Source organism: Martes martes (genome assembly GCF_963455335.1).
Source record: "Martes martes genome assembly, chromosome: 4".
Classification (NCBI taxonomy): domain Eukaryota; kingdom Metazoa; phylum Chordata; class Mammalia; order Carnivora; family Mustelidae; genus Martes; species Martes martes.
Window position 1 is genome coordinate 66,199,056 of NC_137891.1, and position 18,383 is coordinate 66,217,438.

The 18,383-nt window shown below is 37.2% G+C and overlaps 1 protein-coding gene across 1 annotated transcript in view; it reads left to right on the top strand.

The window, feature by feature from the left end:
• The first annotated feature begins 15,165 nt into the window (after positions 1-15,165).
• The window catches only part of MYBL1 (MYB proto-oncogene like 1), a 37,513-nt gene continuing 34,295 nt past the window's right edge, over positions 15,166-18,383 (top strand). Inside the window, exon 1 of the mRNA XM_080801140.1 lies at positions 15,166-15,602. Within this exon, the coding sequence (XP_080657266.1) occupies positions 15,583-15,602 (20 nt within the window). The 5' untranslated portion in view covers positions 15,166-15,582. The remainder of the gene's footprint in view (positions 15,603-18,383) is intronic.

Consider the following 18,383-nt stretch of genomic DNA (forward strand, 5'->3'; position numbering starts at 1 on the left):
TTGTGTTTCCAAAAGAGGGAGGTTTTGGATTTCTTTCTAAGAAAGTATCTCTGACTTAATTCACTTACTAAATGAAGTACTCCATTTGAGTAAGGAAAGAATGGAGAATCTAGACACTCTGCAGGTGATATCTGAGCAAGATAGATATTTAGGTTAGTTTTATCACATCACATTTTAAACCATATTTTATCTCAATTCTTCTAAATTTACTTTCAATTATCTTAATATCTAAAGAGCAGGAAAATTTAGGACTTTTATATTGTGCATTAGTTTTGCATAAAGAACTGCAGCTACCAAATAATAGTTCCCATTTAGTTAGTATAGGTGGCTTCTGTGTATTAAACTAAAAATTACAAATACCACTAACCACTATAATTATTTTTGGCTTTTTCAGCCACTGAAACTGACTTTTCTTATTAATTTAAATACAGGAAAACTGTTTAACAAGCAAATGCGCTGCTTTCAGATAAATGATATAATCACCTTTTCTTTAACAAATATTTTCTTTACCTGTGGCTTGGCATGTTTCGTTAGTAACAGACAACTATACTCATAGCATATAGAAAAATATCAGAAATTTTATCTTCCTATTATATTAATACTTGCATTTAGTCAAATTAGAGTGCACCTGTGAACATTAGGAGAAGGGCTTAAATCTCTGATAACACTATTTCTCTTGCCACAGCAATGCTATTTAGAAGCTGGTTAGGTGTGAATATTATAATAATAGTTTGGGTTCTCCCTTCATAAAGAATAAAAGGCTTGATTTTGTGAATGGTCAGATTTCTTGAAATTATTTTAAATCTGCTGAAATTTGGTTGGGGTAATTAGTAGTTTTTGAGAAGTGAGCCAGGTATCATCTTCACAAAGAAGTTTTAGAAACAATTTAAGTTCTTAATTTTCATCCTTTGTTGTTCCATATGGTTATCATAATCAAATAGATGACTGTAGAATTCTTATTTTTTAGTACTGCCATTTGTGATCACCTCAACTTTGAGTTCAAGCTAGAGATCATAAATCAGTTAAAATATTTTTTTAGCCTTAGATGTAACATAAATGTAGCTCAATCTTATAATTCTGTTTGTGATGTTTCACTGAAACTTGAAGTAAAATTGTAAATTTTTTTCTTCAGTAATCCACTTTGTAGGTAATCATACCAAGTTTGAATTAATGACCCAAAGTCCAGATAGAGTTTGAAGGTGGTGTATGTCTAGAATATTAGTAATGAGAAACTGATTGAAACTGAAGAACACAAGACACTGCCAAATATTATGAGCTAGAATTTAATGAACGCCAAGGGAATGGTTACTCAGGAACTAGTTAAAGAGCAAGCCCAAGACCTATTTTTTCCCCTTTCACTATGTTTCAAGTATTTTATTGGAAAAATGTTAGGATAAAGACTGAGAAATTTAGCAAATGCTATTGACTGTGAAATTTGCTTTATATCTTCTGATGATTTTTAGTTCGATTTTTACAATCAAGCCTATTTGCTTGCAATTAAGATACCAATCTGAAATGCATCTGTGAATCCCAGCCACAGGTCCTTATTGCCATTATTTTTAAGTATCTAATTTGGTTTGAAATGAGCAGACTTTTGCATATGGTCTCTTACCTCAGGGAAGATCACTTGCTAGCAACTCATATATTACTAATGACAGGTTTTGGAGAATTGTAGTGACATCACATGTTAGCAACTAAATGCAAAATTTATAACAGTATTATTTTATGTAGTTGCCTACTAATACTGGCTGCTAGTGAACATTTCTTTAAATATTTAGGACTCCTGAATAACTAGTGTTTAGGTATGAAGTAAACTCACAACTTCTGTCATTAATTTTGCTTTGGTCAATATAATGACAATATCATACTATGTTTGTTTTAGAATATCAATACAGTTTTGTCCTCATTTTTCTATAGGAATTTCAGTTGGCCCACACTTAAAATACTGCAGAGTAGATTTTGAGAGTGTCATGGTTCCCAAAACAAGGTCTCCATATTAGGATTTTCATAAAAGCCTTTGCAAAATTGAATTAAGCTCCACTCAGTATGAATTTTAAATGACCTTTTATCACAGCAGTAGTGAGATACATACTTCATATAAGTTGGGTAGCTATATCCTGCAGTTCAAGGTTATCATATAATTTAACAAAATTGTACATCCTCAGAGCTCTTCATAATTAATATAAGAAATTAATTTTCAAGTCAGAACTACTCACTTGAAAACATACCATAGTAGAATGCTTACTGAAATAAAGTAACAAAGAGGAGCTACTGTAAGATTTATAGTTAACTGTTAAGTTCTGCCATTCTTAATAATTCTTTGAGATGCTAAGTGTTTCAATTCATATTTAATGATAATTAAATCGTGGAAATTTTAACATTTGTTCCAAAATAGCAGAAATTGTAAAAATTGTGAATTATTGGAGAAAATGCCATTACTTGTATATCTGACATTTAATTTTTTAAATTATGGAGTCTACATGCTTTTGTAGTATAATATTAATACAATGATTATTCTCTTGTAAAAGAAAAGGAAAACTAGTAAAAAAGAAAGTTTTAGTTGATGTTACCTGCTTGTGAGTATCAATTACTTAGTATTAAAATTTGAAGGTATTGCATACTTTTCTTTAGAATGCACAAGTCCCTTCCTGAGCCTTTATGCCTGTGGTGGGGCAATAAAAGACTGAAAAGGTTATCAATATTTTCAGGTTTATTGGACTTTAAGAGTTAGTGCCAAGAGCTGGAGAGTCTACTTTTTTGGAGGGAAATGCTCTTTAGAAAATATAAAAATAAGTGGTAATGTAAATATTTAGAAAAATTACATAGCAAGTGCTTTAACTGCTCAGTTAAATAGTGTAAATGTTCCATCATCCCTAAGGCACTGGCTGTTACCCATTATTTTCTGATTTTGTTGTTGCTGTATATATTACATTTGAGTAATAAATAATTGATAATAGTGTATTATAACTATATAGTGTTCTACAGCACACCTCACTGTACAGTATTTGAAGTTTTCTTTTATATTAATAAAACTATAAGTTAATACATACTGATTTTCCCCTCGACTTCTCCACAATAGCTTTTTAAAATAATTTTTATTCTTGAGTTTCCTGAAATTATACTTCAATATAATGCATGAAAATATAGATTAGTTTTATAAAGGAATTCTTAACTCTAATAAAGGTCTTTTTTAAACTTCCTTTAGTGGGACATCATATAGGAACAGGAATTTCTCCCCTTTACTGTGATCTCAGTGTAAATGAAATTGACTCAATTAGAAAAGAATTAGCAAAATTCCTTTAGATGTTTTACGTAATTGGGTTATGTAATTCTTACTGAATTTTTAAAGACAAAACAGACGTTCTAATAAAGAGAGAACTTAGTTTTGTGCTGATTTTTCAAAAATACTGGTTAGAGATAAGGAGGGGATGAAAGGAAATACAGAAAATAGTAACAACACTTCTATGGCTTAGCAATCAATATGACATATTTGCTTTTAAGTTTTAATGTGTATGCTTAATATCTATTCTGTTAGAATAGACTTGTTTAACTTAGAGCAGAGCCTCAGACACTAGACTCCTAGAACTGAATCTTGGCACACTGCTTACTGTGTGATCTGTCTGTGCTTCAGTTTCTTCTATAGTAGGATGATGAGGGCATCTACTCCTGGGGTGGTTGTGCGGATTAAATGAGTTAACACATATTTGATCATTAAAACAGTGCCTGACATACAGTAAACACTTAAATGTTTACTGTTACTGTTATTTACATATCAAAATATTCAATCGAGTTCAGTTGACATTAAAATGGATAAATCCTCATACATAGGGCACATTATTTAAATAATTTGTTTTATTAGGTTAAAACCTGCTTTATTTGTGATAGTTAATGAGCTAAAAACAATGGTTTCTGTGTTCACATATTTATGCAAGAGCTTTATGACCACATGCAATACTGAAAATCCAGAGAACTGATATTCTGTGCTTTGTGACTAACTTGTTCTGTGACCTAAGGCAAGTCATGGAGCCTTTCAAGGCCTCAGTTTCTACTATAACATTTTGGTTCTTTAGTTACCCCTTTGTTCTGCTGATCATGTCATCATGGGCTCACTTGCTCTTGGCATAGTGCTGATGGGACAAATGACATTGGTGTGGGCTCCAAGTAAACTAAACATAACTAGCTTTGCTTTATGCTTTGGCTGGCTATACTTGTCCCAAACTTGGACTCAAGTTCATGTACACGCATCCCACTGGTCATATACCATATAGTTTGGAGCTCTCAAAAACTTAAGTGAATAAAATAAGACAAACATCTACTTAGGACAGTTCAGTATGGATTTTGTTTTTATTGACTGGCTTTTTCAGACCCCAGTAACTGCAAATATGAGTGCATAGCTGATTGTTTCTAACCATTAAAAATGTATACAGAAAAATTGAAGTCTTTAATTGATTTTCTAAACTATATACAGTATACTGAGGTGAAAAACTTACAGGCTCTTTAAACTTGTGCTCTTTACTAGTTGGAACTAAACCTGTCTTTGGTCCACTTGTCATACCACATGGAACAGAAGCTTGGCTTTTGATCAGTGCTTAACAAACACTGAGTGATTCAAGCATAATGTTGATTCAGTCACATACTAGGATTCACAGATCTTCACCCGTAACCCCAACCCCTCTCCTGAAAAAAAAACCCCTCCCCAAATTCAACATATCCCCTGTTCTAGGAACTGGGGAAATAGTTCTAAATGAGACAAATTCCATGTAGATTTTAGAGCTACATCCCAATAATGAAACAGGCAATAAACACATTCATAATAACATATTTAGTGACCATTTCCCTATATCCAGATACCTATCTGAAACACAACATGCAATAATTAATTTAACCCTCAAAACAACTCTTTGTGGTTGGGTAACATCATTGTTTTCATCTTTCAGGAAACAGGCTCAGGTTGGTAATTTACCCAAATTCTGGACTTAATAGATGGTAGTGCTGAATTTAAACCTGGATGTTTATGACTCCAGAGCCTAAGTTCTTAACCTGAGAGCTTGTAATTTAGCAAAGGAGTAAAATTTGGTGGTCATGTATATCTTTTTAAACATCTATTATTAAATTTAGCTTATTTTCAGATACACCAATCTGGTTTGAAATGAATTCAGTGTGTATTACCTGGCTTTAATTTCTCTTCACACAAGTTCCCTACCTGAACCCCAGTCCTCTACCCCAAGTTCTTCCCTCCTTGGATTTGTTTTCTTCATCCAAATTTGGAGGTGATTTAAAGGAGGATTTCAGAATTTCTTAGATGACTGATCTGGGTAGATTTGAGAATCATTGGTTAGATAAAATCCCAACTCCCTTATTTCAAGAACTTGGAATGATTGTCATTTACTGAGCAGGTCTGTTGCTTTAGTGGGAAGGCTCCCCCAAGGTGCTATTTCTCAAAGGACAGTTCATGGCTCCTTGTATCTTGAAAACATTTCTATGAAATCTATCGTGTGCCAAGTACTTTGCTACAAATAAGGAATAGTAAAATGGCAAGAAAGACACATTTTCTGCCATTATATTTTTAGTGAATTAGAGAGTTGCTTAAACAAGTAAGTGCAAATATAGGGGGGAATACTGGGTGGTGGGAGTCACACTACAGGAGGAACTAACCTGACTTGCTAGTGGCTTAGAGAAGGCTTCCCAAGAGGTGATGTTATGAGCCAAGACCAAAAGAATTAATATGATGTTTTAAAATCAAATTAGGGGGTGGGGCACCTGGGTGGCTCAGTGGGTTAAAGCCTCTGCCTTCGGCTCAGGTCGTGATCCCGGAGTCCTGGGATCGAGCCCCGCATCAGGCTCTCTGCTCAGCGGAGAGCCTGCTTCCTCCTCTCTCTCTCTCTGCCTGCCTCTCTGCCTACTTGTGATCTGTCTGTCAAATAAATAAAAATAAAAATAAAATCTTAAAAAAAAATCAAATCAAATCAAATTAGGGGGGCGCCTGGGTGGGTCAGTGGGTTAAGCCTCTGCCTTTGGCTCAGGTCATGATCTCAGGGTCCTGGGATCGAGCCCCGCATGGGGCTCTACTCAGCAGGGAGCCTGCTTCCCCCCTTCTCTCTACCTGCCTCTCTGCCTGCTTGTGATCTCTCTTCTCTCTCAAATAAATAAATAAAATCTTTAAAATAAATAAAATCTTTTTTTTAATTAAAAAAAATGAAAATCAAATTGGCAATATTACTTACTACCAAAAATATTTATTAGGTCAGTCCATTAAGTGAAATTAAGTGCGATGCTTATGTCTGCCACACTTTAGACCCCAAATCCTTCCTGTAAGAGGGTGGTGATCCGCCTGAATAGGTAGGGATGACAAAGTTTGAGAAAGCTTGTGCAAATAAGGTTGCTAAGGAAAGGTAAACAGTGTAAAAGAATGAGATTCTAAATTCAGTGCATAAAACCATCTTCAGAATACGAGCTTATCCTTTGAAACTAAAAGGTATGTCTGCTACTGAATATGACCAGTATAAATTAGATGCATCAATGTATAACAAAAATTTTAGCACAATAGTAAAGTGAGAATCAAATTAGGAGCTAGAAGCCCTAAATTACTTGCTTTCTTCACCACTACCAGGATTATAGGAAGATTAGTTCCATTTCTATCTCTAGCTTCTCATGGCTCTATCCTGGTATTTGTCATCTCCTCTGTTTCCATTTAGGAGTACTACTACCTAAGTGACTAGTAACCAACATACAAAGTTGTGCTTAAAATATTGCTTCTCAAATTAAGATTATTTCATTTTGTGATCTTTCTTATGGAAAGTGATTTCACCTTCTTTTTAGTATAATAAACTTAACAATGTAATTAAATTTATTTTTGGTACAGTGAAGTGATTAGAAAAAATTAAATCAATAGCTGAAAAAGAAGTAATCTATAAAAGTTCTCATTGAAGTGGACCTTAATTATTTTTCTTTTTAAAAAGTTATTCTCGAGGCAATGAATGTACTTGGTTTAAAAAAATTTCAAAACTATATAGAAAGACCAGTTCCTCCATCTCAATTGCTAAATCAACTTTCTATTTTGGTGGTTACTTTCCTAACAGGTCTAATCTCTTGATTTATCAACTTTAGACTGTATTTGATTCCTCCATTATGAAAAATGAATGTCCTTGCTTTCTTTAGATCATCTTTCTAACCTAATGTAATATACTGACTTCTATTTATTGAATCATCAATTTTATTTTTTATTTTTTTTAAAGATTTTATTTATTTATTTGACAGACAGAGATCACAAGCAGGCAGAGAGGCAGGCAGAGAGAGAGGAAGGGAGGCAGGCTCCCTGCTGAGCAGAGAGCCAATGTAGGGCTCGATCCCAGGACGCTGGGATCATGACCCAAGCAGAAGGCAGAAGCTTTAACCCACTGAGCCACCCAGGTGCCCCGAATCATCAATTTTAGACATCTCAACTCTCCAGTATGTGAAATGAAGAAATTATCATTTCTACACTTTCTAATATCCCTTCTCCTCCCATTCTGCCTCCTCACTCTCATTAGCTATACTATTGCTGTTATGTTATTAAGGTTTATGGCATTCAAAATACGTTTGTAGCCATAATTGCTTTAAAAGTAATCCAGGTGAGGTGATCCCAATGTCAAAATGAGAAGGGTTTTCTGAGACTCCAATTAGAAGTTGAAACTTTCCCAAGGCAGATATTATAATTTAAACAGATTTGTGTTTTAAAAGATACTTCAGTTGGCCAAGTGGAGGATACAGTCAATTGGATAAGATTAGAGAATGAAAGATCAGTTAAAAGACTTGCTATAATTGGTGAGAGTTGAGAGCCTGAACTGACCCACTGGCAATGGGGATGTCAAGGAGAGGATGTTGGAGAGACAGGAAAAAGGCCAATCCAGACTCTCACGTTTTGAGTTGAGAGGATGAATGGTGGAATTGGAATAGGATACAGGAATAATTACAGATTGGGAGAAAAGGAGTAAATTCCATTTGGGGACATGTTGAATTTTGGGAAAGAGAGGGAGTTCGGGAGAGGGGTTAGTGTTGCAAGTGAAGATCTGTGAATCTTAGGATGTGACTGAAATCGTAGAAGGAGATGAGATGGCCTAGGAAGAAAGTGTACAGTGAGAAGACAGCTACATGCAATTTGGGAGAGTGCCAACATTTAAGGAGCTGGCAGAAGAACAGAGACTTCCAAAATACTTTGAGGTATGGAAATTATGGAGGTGAGGTCACAGGAAATGAGAGATGAAAGTTTCAAATAAAAGGAAGTAGTAAAGTCAAATGCTATAGAAAGTTCAGGTAAAATGAATTTCTTTTTTTTAAGTGTCCACTGGATTTAAAAGCCACAATTCTACACCCACATTTTGCAGCCACAGTTTCAATGGATGGTGATGGTAAAGGTTAGATTATGAGAGTACTGTAGACAAATGGAGTACTGAAGTCAAGATACCTTTGTAGTTTAGCTGAAAGGGAAGAAGGGAAGATAGCAGATATATAGTTATGGGAGGGAGGGATGGATGGATGAATATATTTGGATCAAAAATTTCAAACCTACTGGAGCCAGTGTCCTCTTTTTATAATAATATATTCTATTTTCTGTACCCTACTAAGGTGATATTCATAGGTAACATACACTTTTAAAAAATCAATTCAATGCTCTCCCAATAATATGGAGGAGAAACAGAAGAGATTTTATAATAAAGCCCATCAGGTACAACTAATCCAGCTGATATATGTGTAGAATTACTATGAACTCCATAGCTAGAAACACAGATACTAGTGGGCTTTATTTCTGTCATAAAATCTTGAGCTGAGTAACCCTCAGTGATGTGATTTTTCTAAAATGGAGAAAAAACTCTTGGTTAAGTCTGAACAAAATAAAATACAGTCTTCCCCTGGTTTACATACGATGTATTTCTGGAGATAGTGTATATTTTTAACAGATGGCTTATTTGAGAGGGGGAGAGAGAGATCACAAGCGCAGGGGAAGGGTAGAGGGAGAAGCAGACTTCTCACTGAGCAGGAAGACCACTGTGGGGCTCCATGTGGGTCTCAATCCAGAGACTCTGGAATCATGCCCTGAGCTCAAGGCAGATGCTTAACTAAATAAGCAATCCAGGCACCCTGGAAATAGTGCATTTTAAATTGCAAAACAAAAACAAAAACAAAAAAAACCCCAACACTTGTGCAGTTGTTTATAAGTTAAAAAAAAAGGTGATTCAAGACTTAATTAGTGTTTTTTTCACTTACATTAATGTCTGGTTGAATGTTGGATGGAACACAGGATAATTCTTCCTTGTGCAGGACTGTTTCAAACTTTACAAGAGTCTTCTGTTCTAGAACTGGCACTCTAAATGCCAGTAATGACCTTCAATAACCACAAATTCCCCTAAAATCTTGCAAATTCATTGTTCCCTTTGGGAGTGCCTGGATGTACTAGGCCAGGAGAGAAGGGGAGGCTGGGGGAAAAAAAAAAGACAAGATACTATTCCTGATAATGTGGAAGGTGATAAAATTGAAAGTAGAGGTAGAAAGCTTAGAATTAAAAAGAAGCACATACCTTCATATCTTGGCACAAGTCGTGTTTCCCACAGATGAGCGAGTCCTGCTTTAGGGATTTTGTGGTATTCTGTAAATTATTTCTTTTGTTTAATGCCCTGAGTACCCTCTCCCTTAATCTGGAGTTCCTATCCTTCATTTTGAACCCTCAGTTGGTAGGCTCATTTGTTGTAAAGAGGTGCTAAAATTTGAACACTATAAAAGATCACCTTTAGAAGAGAAAGCACTTCTTTTATCATCACAGGCCAAAAATATTGAAAATTTCAGAGAAGGCGGTTACCTATTGTTGCTGTAGCAAATTACCACAAACTCTGGCTTAAAAAAATACAAACTTAATATCCTAAACTTCTGGAAGTCAGAATTTCAAAGACAATCTCCCTGAGCTAAAATCTGAGAGGAGAATCTGTTTTCTTGATTTAATAGCTTCTACAGGCTGCCTGCATTCCTTGGTTCATGACCCCTTTCTCCATTTTCGATACTAACGGTATAGCATCTCCAAATCTGTCAGCCTCTCCTGCTACTCTCTTCCATTCTTAAGGACTTTTGTGATTACATTGGGTCCTCCTAGATAACCGGAACTAACATCCCCATGTCAAGATCCTTAATTTAATCATAACTGCAAAGTCCCTTTTGCCATTAAGATATATTCATCGGTTCTGGGGATTAGGACTTGGATATCTTTGGGGTGGGCCATTATTCTATCTACTACAAAAGAGTAGAGCAAAGAATATTGATTTGAATTAGGGACACTTTCTTTTTTAAAAAAGTTTTTATTTAAATTCCAGTCAGTTAACATGCAGTGTAATATCAGTTTCAGGTGTGCAATATAGTGATTCAACACTTCCATATGACACCTGGTGCTCATCACAAGTGCACTCCTTAATCCCCACCACCTATATAGCCCATACTCCCCACCTGTGTCCTGAAATAGGGACACTTTAGAACATTTTTGTCTCTTACAGTTTTTTTTCTGGCAGATCAACCACTCATTTTTACCTTTAAAAGCCAAAGTAAGAATTTTATAGCTGTTTATGACAGTATGATTCCTATTTATAATTTCCATCAAACTTAAAATAATATCCTAAATGTAGAGATTACCAAAATACATTGGTGGTGGGGAGAGGTTGAAATAGATATTTATGTATCCAAGATATAATTCTAAATCTGATTTCTATTCTCAGATTGAGCTCATAATATATGGTTTCACCATTTCTGCCAAAGCGTATTTATTTAGCATTATCAATGCTGGGGCAAGTTTTATATAACATGCTATTTATTTCTATTTCCAGCTCATTTAAAAATTTTTATTTCATTAATTTTTAAAAGATTTTATTTATTTATTTGAGAAAGAGCATGAGCAAAAATAGAGAGGGAGGGAGAGAGGGAGAAGGAGATCCCTTGCTGAGCAGGGATGACACCCCAACATGAACTCGAACCCAGGACCCTGAGATCATGACCTGAGCTGTAGGCAGACAGCTGACTGAGCCATCCAGATGCCCCTGCAGTTCATTTTTTTTAATTAAAAAAATAAACAAGAATTTATGCTTTAAAATATCAAATAATACAAAAATACACAGGGTAAAAAGTTAAAAGCCGGCCCTGCTCCCATCTCATCCCTCCCTCCAAAGTAAAACACTGCTAAACAGTTTGGTGTGCAGTACATAGACCATTTTCTATAATGTTAGACACATACCCACATACACATATACCCTGAGACCTTACGTACATAAACAACATATTAAGCATACAGTTCTGCTACTAGCTCTTTGCTCTACACCGTCCTATAGTACATCTATACTATACTGATAGTTGAATGTTCATGGATATTAGGGTAGTAAAGTGATTGGGAACTTGGTTTCTAATTTAAATCTTCGTTCTGCCACTATATGCCCTTGAACAAATTAATCTTTTGGTGTCCTATTTTTCTCTTTTATAAAGTGTATGAAAATAATAGTACCTACCTCATAGGATTGTTATGTATGAAAATAATAGTACCTACCTCATAGGATTTTACAATTATACAAGTTCACCATATTACCTAAAACGAATGCATGTGAAACACTTAGAAGGGCCCAGTTGCATAACAGACTTTTAATGGCATTGTGTTAATATTGCACTATTTTTACTGATTGTATAATTGTTAGTGATGGGAACCACTTAAACTAGTCTCAAAATGTGAATACTTCCAAGTTGGGTTTTTAATGAAATATAATACTATAAGCATTGAAGTACATCTTTTCTGCTTGCATTGAATTACAGTATTTTTAAAAAGATTTTATTTATTTGTTTTTGAGAGAGAGAGCGAGAGAGAATGAGCACAAGCAGGAGAGGCAGAGGGAGAGAGAATCTCAAGCAGACTCCCCACTGAGTGTAGAACCCAATGTGGGGCTCCATCCCTGGACCCCAAGATTATGACCAAAGCTGAAACCAAGAGTCAGACACTCAAACAACTGTACCACACAGGTGCCCCAAATTACAGTATACTGTGATAAAATGTCCATCATAGGCTATGTACATCTTTATGGCTTTTGCTTGGTATTGCTTTCCAAAGGGATTATACCGGTTTCAGTACTAACATCAAGGAATTATTCAAACTTTTTCACAGAATTTAGAAATATTTTGCTACCTTAGTAGTCATAAAATGGTACTTACACTTTTTAAAAAAATTTTTTTAGATTTTTTTAAACTTATCTGACACAGAGACACAGAGGGAGTGAGCACAAGCAGGGGGAGCTGCAGGCAGAGGAAGAGGGAGAAGCAGGCCCCAGTGAATGTGAAACCCAACGTGGGACTCCATCCTAAGACCCCGGGATAATGATCTAAGCCAAAGGCAGACGTCCTACCGACTGAGCCACCCAGGCCCCCTAATTTATACTTTTTAGGAACATATTTTTTCATGTGCTTATTATTTGCCTTTGTTTATTCATTGTACAGTGATTGTATTTGAGCATATTTATGTATTACTATTCTAGGGACTGGGATTCTAGCAATAAACAGAACAAAGATCTATGGGAGTGATAGATATGGCTCTATTAAAAGTATAGTCTCTCAGGTACTACATTAAGCCAGCAAAAGCTTTTCAAACAACAAAAGCAAACCTTGGGAGTATTTGGCCTTTGTGGGAGAATAAGTTAGTATAGCCAAGGGAAGGATGAACATGGTGCACTTTACTGCTCATTTGTTTAATAATAGTGAAGCAATTTATTTAAAGATTCGGAGTAAGAAAGTAAATTAGTACGTACTTTTAAAATAATTTTAGAATCATTTTTATAGGGGTACCTGGCTGGCTCAGTAGGAAGATAATGTGACTCTTGATCTCAGAGTTGTGAGTTTGAGCCCCACATTGGGTTTAGAGATTACTTTTAAAAAAATTAAAATATATTTTAAAAATAATTTTTATAATTAAAAATAGGAATATATTTGTCATGGAGTAGAAAGAAAACTTTACGAGTCTTTAAAGGTAAATTAGTTTTTAAAGAAATTTCCAACACTTGTCCCCAATCATTTTTCCCTTGGTATTCAATCCCCTGGACCTCAGTGGAAAAACCTGAGAAGCTTGAACAGGCTATTTAAAACCAACTTTCAGGGAGTGAGAAGTGTGGTAACGAGAACATTCTTTTGAGTGTTTTCAGTTTTGGGTGATTACAAATAAAGCCACTATAAACATTTGTTCTCCAAAGTGTCTGTCCATTTGCATTTCTACCAGCAATGGTAGAAAGTTGTGTTTGCTTAGCATCTTCACCTTTACCAACACTTGTATATCAGTCTCCCCCCACCCCCATCCTAATTACTGTGTGGTGGTATCTCACTGTGGTTTTGATTTGCATTTCTCTAATGATCAAAGATGTGGAACGTCTTTTCATGTGGCTTATTTGCCATTTGTCTATCTTTTTTTGGTGAAATGTCTGCTCTAACCTTTTGCCCATTTTTTCATTGCTCCCCCCCATAGTTGTTTTAAGAGTTCCTTGTAATACTCTGAATAAAAACTCTTTTGAAATGTATGTTTTGCTTTAAGAAGAAGAAAAAAAAGCCCAGCTCTCAATTACATTCGAGTGTGTATTCAAATGACTCTGAAGCACTTTCATGGCACACTTTGTCTCTTTATAAGCGATTTATATGAATTTGCAATGTGATCTTTCTGGGGAATTACATTTTTCTCTGTCTCTAAAATGAGGGGTATTTAGTGTAGTGTCGAAGTCTAAAATATCTGCTTTCAAGCTCTAAATAAGTATTCTGTATAAAAAGCCTAATATAGAGGAGAAACTCTGCTTCCTGTCAGAATATAAATAAGTAGAGTAATGTATGACCCAGGAGTAAATCAGAAATCAGTTTTCAAATGACATTACTTTCTCAATTAGGTTTAAAAAAAAAAGTGAACGAGCAACACAATAAGGAATGAAATAAAAGGTGTTTCACCTTCCCAGTACCCATATCTTGAGAAAAAGGAACTATAAAAAGGCGTTTTAAGTTTTGAAAGTAGTGCATGCAAACCCCTCTTCAATTCACATTTGCACCTGCATCTCTGATTTGCAAAAATTGACGCGTAAAACTTCAAAATAGCAAAATATAAGTTTGTTATAATATTAACATGTGGTTTAGTGCTCTATGCAGTAGAGCATGTTACCTTGCAAATTTGGATTCTTTACCATTTCTAATTGTTACTGTAAACTACTTCAGTGTTATTTGATTCCAGCAGTTCGTAGTTTCACACTTGAAGCTTCTAGAGTAGTTACAACTATTGGAAGCTCCTCCCGTGCAATTCTCCCTTCCTCTCGTCTCTCCTGCGAAGGAAGGTCACCTTCTACAATTGACTACAATGCTGATTCATCTAGGCAAAATTTCCAGTCCGCTCCTGTCTTCGTACATTGTTCTCCTGCATCAGGGTTCAATTATTTCCCGTAAAGCGAGCCCAGGGATTAAGCACTGCGATGATCAGACCGACACTTGGGCTTATTTCCTTTTTCTGTGCCAAACACGACTCTAGCTAAAAACTTTTTTCACCTGTCAGTCCCGCTCATTCTTGATACACGGTTTCCTACCACAGTCTTCGGTATTGCAGTAGCTCTGATGTCTGGGCAAAATATAGCTCACATTTTTTCTTAAACAATAACGGCCGCGCAAATTTTATGGTTAGATTTGTCTCAAGACCGAAGACGGCGCCTCCTAACTGAGGCGGGATACACACGAGAAATTAGGAGTGGAGGAGCGGTGGCTGAAAGGAGGCTGCGGGGACGCGCCTCGGCGCAGCCGCCCAACCCCCAAAGACCGTGTCCGCGAACCCCGGGAAGTTTGGACTCGCGCCGCAGCTTCCGGACCCGCCTCTAGGCGACCACCGGAACTCGCTTTCCCAGCAGGCCCCGCGCGGTGCGGCGCTCGGCGCGCTCCGGGTCCTGTCAAGGCAATACCCGCGAGCCCGCCCTGCGACCCCACCCCCTGACTCCTAGCTCCGTCCCCGACTCCCGCGAGTTCCAGTCCCGACTTCCAGCTCCCCAGCCCCGCCCATAGTCGCGCGCGCTCTCCCCGCCCCGCCCTCGTCCCCCCGCGTGCGGCCGCTACAGCCAATGAGGTTCGGGGCCGCGTGCGCAGATTCAAACGGCGGCTCTAGAGGGAGGCTGGGCGCGAGATTCGGCGGTGCGGACAAAACCCTGCAGGAGGCTGCGAGCCCTGCAGAGCTGCTCGCTGCGGGGTGAGGGCGGGGGTCGGCGCCCGCCGCGGAGCTGAGCTGGGACCACTGCGTAGAGGCTGAGAGGCGGCGGGAGGGGCCGGCGGAGGGCGGGAGCGAGCCTGCTGACATGTTGGGGGCATCCCTGACCGGGCCGGGCCGGGGCTAAGAGCTGCACTGCGAGCCGGGGGCGGGTCGCGGTCCGCCCCTCCGTCCTGCCCTACCGGGGACGTGCGTTCCACTCTCGGTCGCTTCGGAGAGGGAGCGAGGGAAGCGGCTGGAGGGTCGGGGACAAGGAACATTCGCTTGAGGCTGGAGGAGGCTGAACTGCGTCCCCGCCCAGCCCGCGCCTATGCGGTACTTGAAGGATGGCGAAGAGGTCGCGCAGGTGGGTGACATCTCTTTCACTTAGGCCTGTTGGCAGTGTCTCGGCTCAGATTCTTTCCCCTTTCCCAATGCTTCCCCATCAGGCCCTCCCCAGCTGGGGCCGAGGTTTTCCTTCCCGCTGCCCCGCAACCCTCTCCGGCCCGGCTGGCCCGATCGCAGCCGTGACGTGTGGAGAGTTGGGGACCCCTGTGTTTAAGGCGCAGAAAGTGTGTAACAAATGCCCAGATTGCTGTAAGGACTTGATTCTCCCCACAGCGCACGTCCAGACTTCAGCCTCTCACAGTCCCCTCTTATCGGAGTTTCTTGCCAGGTAAGTCCGCGCTTTCAGGGAGTACTCCACGCACATAAAAGTGCTCATGGACAGCCCTGACGACTCGAAAATGGTGTTCAGAGAGATTCTTTTTTTCTGAATTACGGAATCAGTTAAAGTAGGAACTCTGTGATAAACCTGCGCTGGGACCCCTCTGCCATCTTTGCTGCCTTGACAGGTATGGAAAATCCTCTGAGGGATAGCTAAAGAGAGAGGACCTTTTTGATGTTTTCTGTAATTACCATTCCCTTGTTCTCAGCTTTGTGTGTATATTTTTAGTATCTTCTGCTGGGAAGTTGTTACACTGTTACTACCAGTAGCTTGATCTTAAAACAATGTTTGATTCACTGAATATTTTTAGTGCCCGTGTTTGGCTGTGTCTGTAACTAAGTCTTGCTCAGAGAGGTAGGGCATAATATTTGTTGGAGAACTTGCTAGGAGGAATTTACTCATCTAATTTTTATTTACACGTTACCATAGTAGCTACACCTAAATTGTGTGTAGTAACCCCTTAGATGACAAAAAATGAGGTTGTCTTTTGTCAGTAGTATTAAATAAACCTGAAAAGCTGTTTGGCAGTATTTCCAAGTAGTTTTGTTTATCTAGGTTCACAGCCTTAAAGTCTTAACTAGAGAGGTATTTCCCAAGTTGAAATTTACTAAGATTCATTCACTGCGGATTCCTGTTAAAAATTGGCAATAACTTCACATAACATTTGTTGCTTTATTAATTTATTAATCATCTTTATGTAAGGTATTTTTGCAGAAAGCAGCATAAAACAAGTCATTTTTAGACTTATTTTGTGGCAACTGCAGTATAGATCAAACTCCTCAGATGTAACAAATACACAGGTACACTCACATAGACCCACCTCTCTACAACAGGGTTTTCAACATTGTTACTACTGATATAATGGATTAGATAATTTCTTGTAGTGGGGGGTTGCCCTATGCTTTGTAGTATGTTTAACAGCTTTCCTGGCCTCTGTCTAGTAGATGCCAATAACACCATTTCCCTGAGTTATGACAATCAAATGTTTCCAGACATTACCAAATGTGTGTTGGGGGGGGGGCGGGGCAGAATCACTCAGGTGAGAATAACTGCTCTAATTAACTTCTAACTTCAGAAAAGATAGATATTAAACGCTCCTATAATTATAATTACTGAGGTACTGACTTAGGCCTTTTCTTGTGCATTTTTAAATATACAGAATTTTTAAAATAAAATAACTTCATTAAGCAAAGTGACAAATGACTTTGTCAACTCAAAAACAGAAGTTTGTTTATATTCATTGTGTGGCATTATTTATCTGTCAGTATTGATGTTAATCTTATTTGAAAGAATGTCTTAGCTAACGCGATCATCATCATTTAGTTATGATTAGACATGGATGCTTGAATGTCAGAATCCTTTCCTCTAATTGATTTTTTCTGCTCATTTCATAGTTTTTGATTGCTTCATAATAATAGACTAAGAAAGGAGAAGTGATTTAATGACTAATTTGCCTGTGTACGTTATTTTCTTTTATTCACAATACTGTGAGCATTGAGATCTAAATGTTAATTGTACTGTTCACTTTTGTTCCTTGTCAGCTGTATGGATTAAAATATATTATATAATGATTTAAAAGGCTGGAGTAATTAAATGCAGTGGGGTGAAATTATGCTCCGAATAGAGGTAGAGGATGTGGTGAGAAATTATCATCTCTAAATGCTGTATTACATAGGGTCTTCACACTTAAATGTGTTTCAGGCTCTAAATTACATTTCTTGTATATGAAAATATGTCTTATTTATCTTAGAATATATTAGAATGTGAAATGTTTTGAGGGTGAAATTATTGGGCAAAGTCTGGTCTCATACCTATTGACTAAATGTCTTAATAATAAATATGAACCTGATTTATAGTTGAGAAAGGAAGTAATTTAGTCAATTTAAGATCTCTACTATACAATTAAGTATTTGAATGAAAACTGTAGTTTGCTGTATAAAAGTTTTGCATAAGACTATGAGCATAAATCCTGTAATATACTTTTTTCTATATGATTTGGAAAAAAAAGTAAAAAAAAAACTGTTACCTCAGGTTTAAACAACTAGAGGATGTTGGCTCTTTTGATTTTTAAGATAGCTGTAGTATCTCTGACCTAGATTTACATAAAGATTTACATAAAGGCTCATTTAGTGTTGTGACTTTAAATAGTTTAAGATCTCACTGGGGGTTTTAATGATATAATTTATAGGTAGTATCAAAATTGGTATATGTTATTAACGTGTATTTGATTTTTAAGCATATTTATGTATTGAGTAATTAATTTTAGTTTTTAAAAGCTAGATCTACCCTTAAAAATAAACTTTGAAAAATGTCATTTAGAAACTAGAAGACCTGTTTTAAGTTGTAACAGATTCAGGTATTTACACTTGGCGACTGGTGACTGCACTAAATTGAAAAGCTAAAAGCCAGCTTTTTCATTGG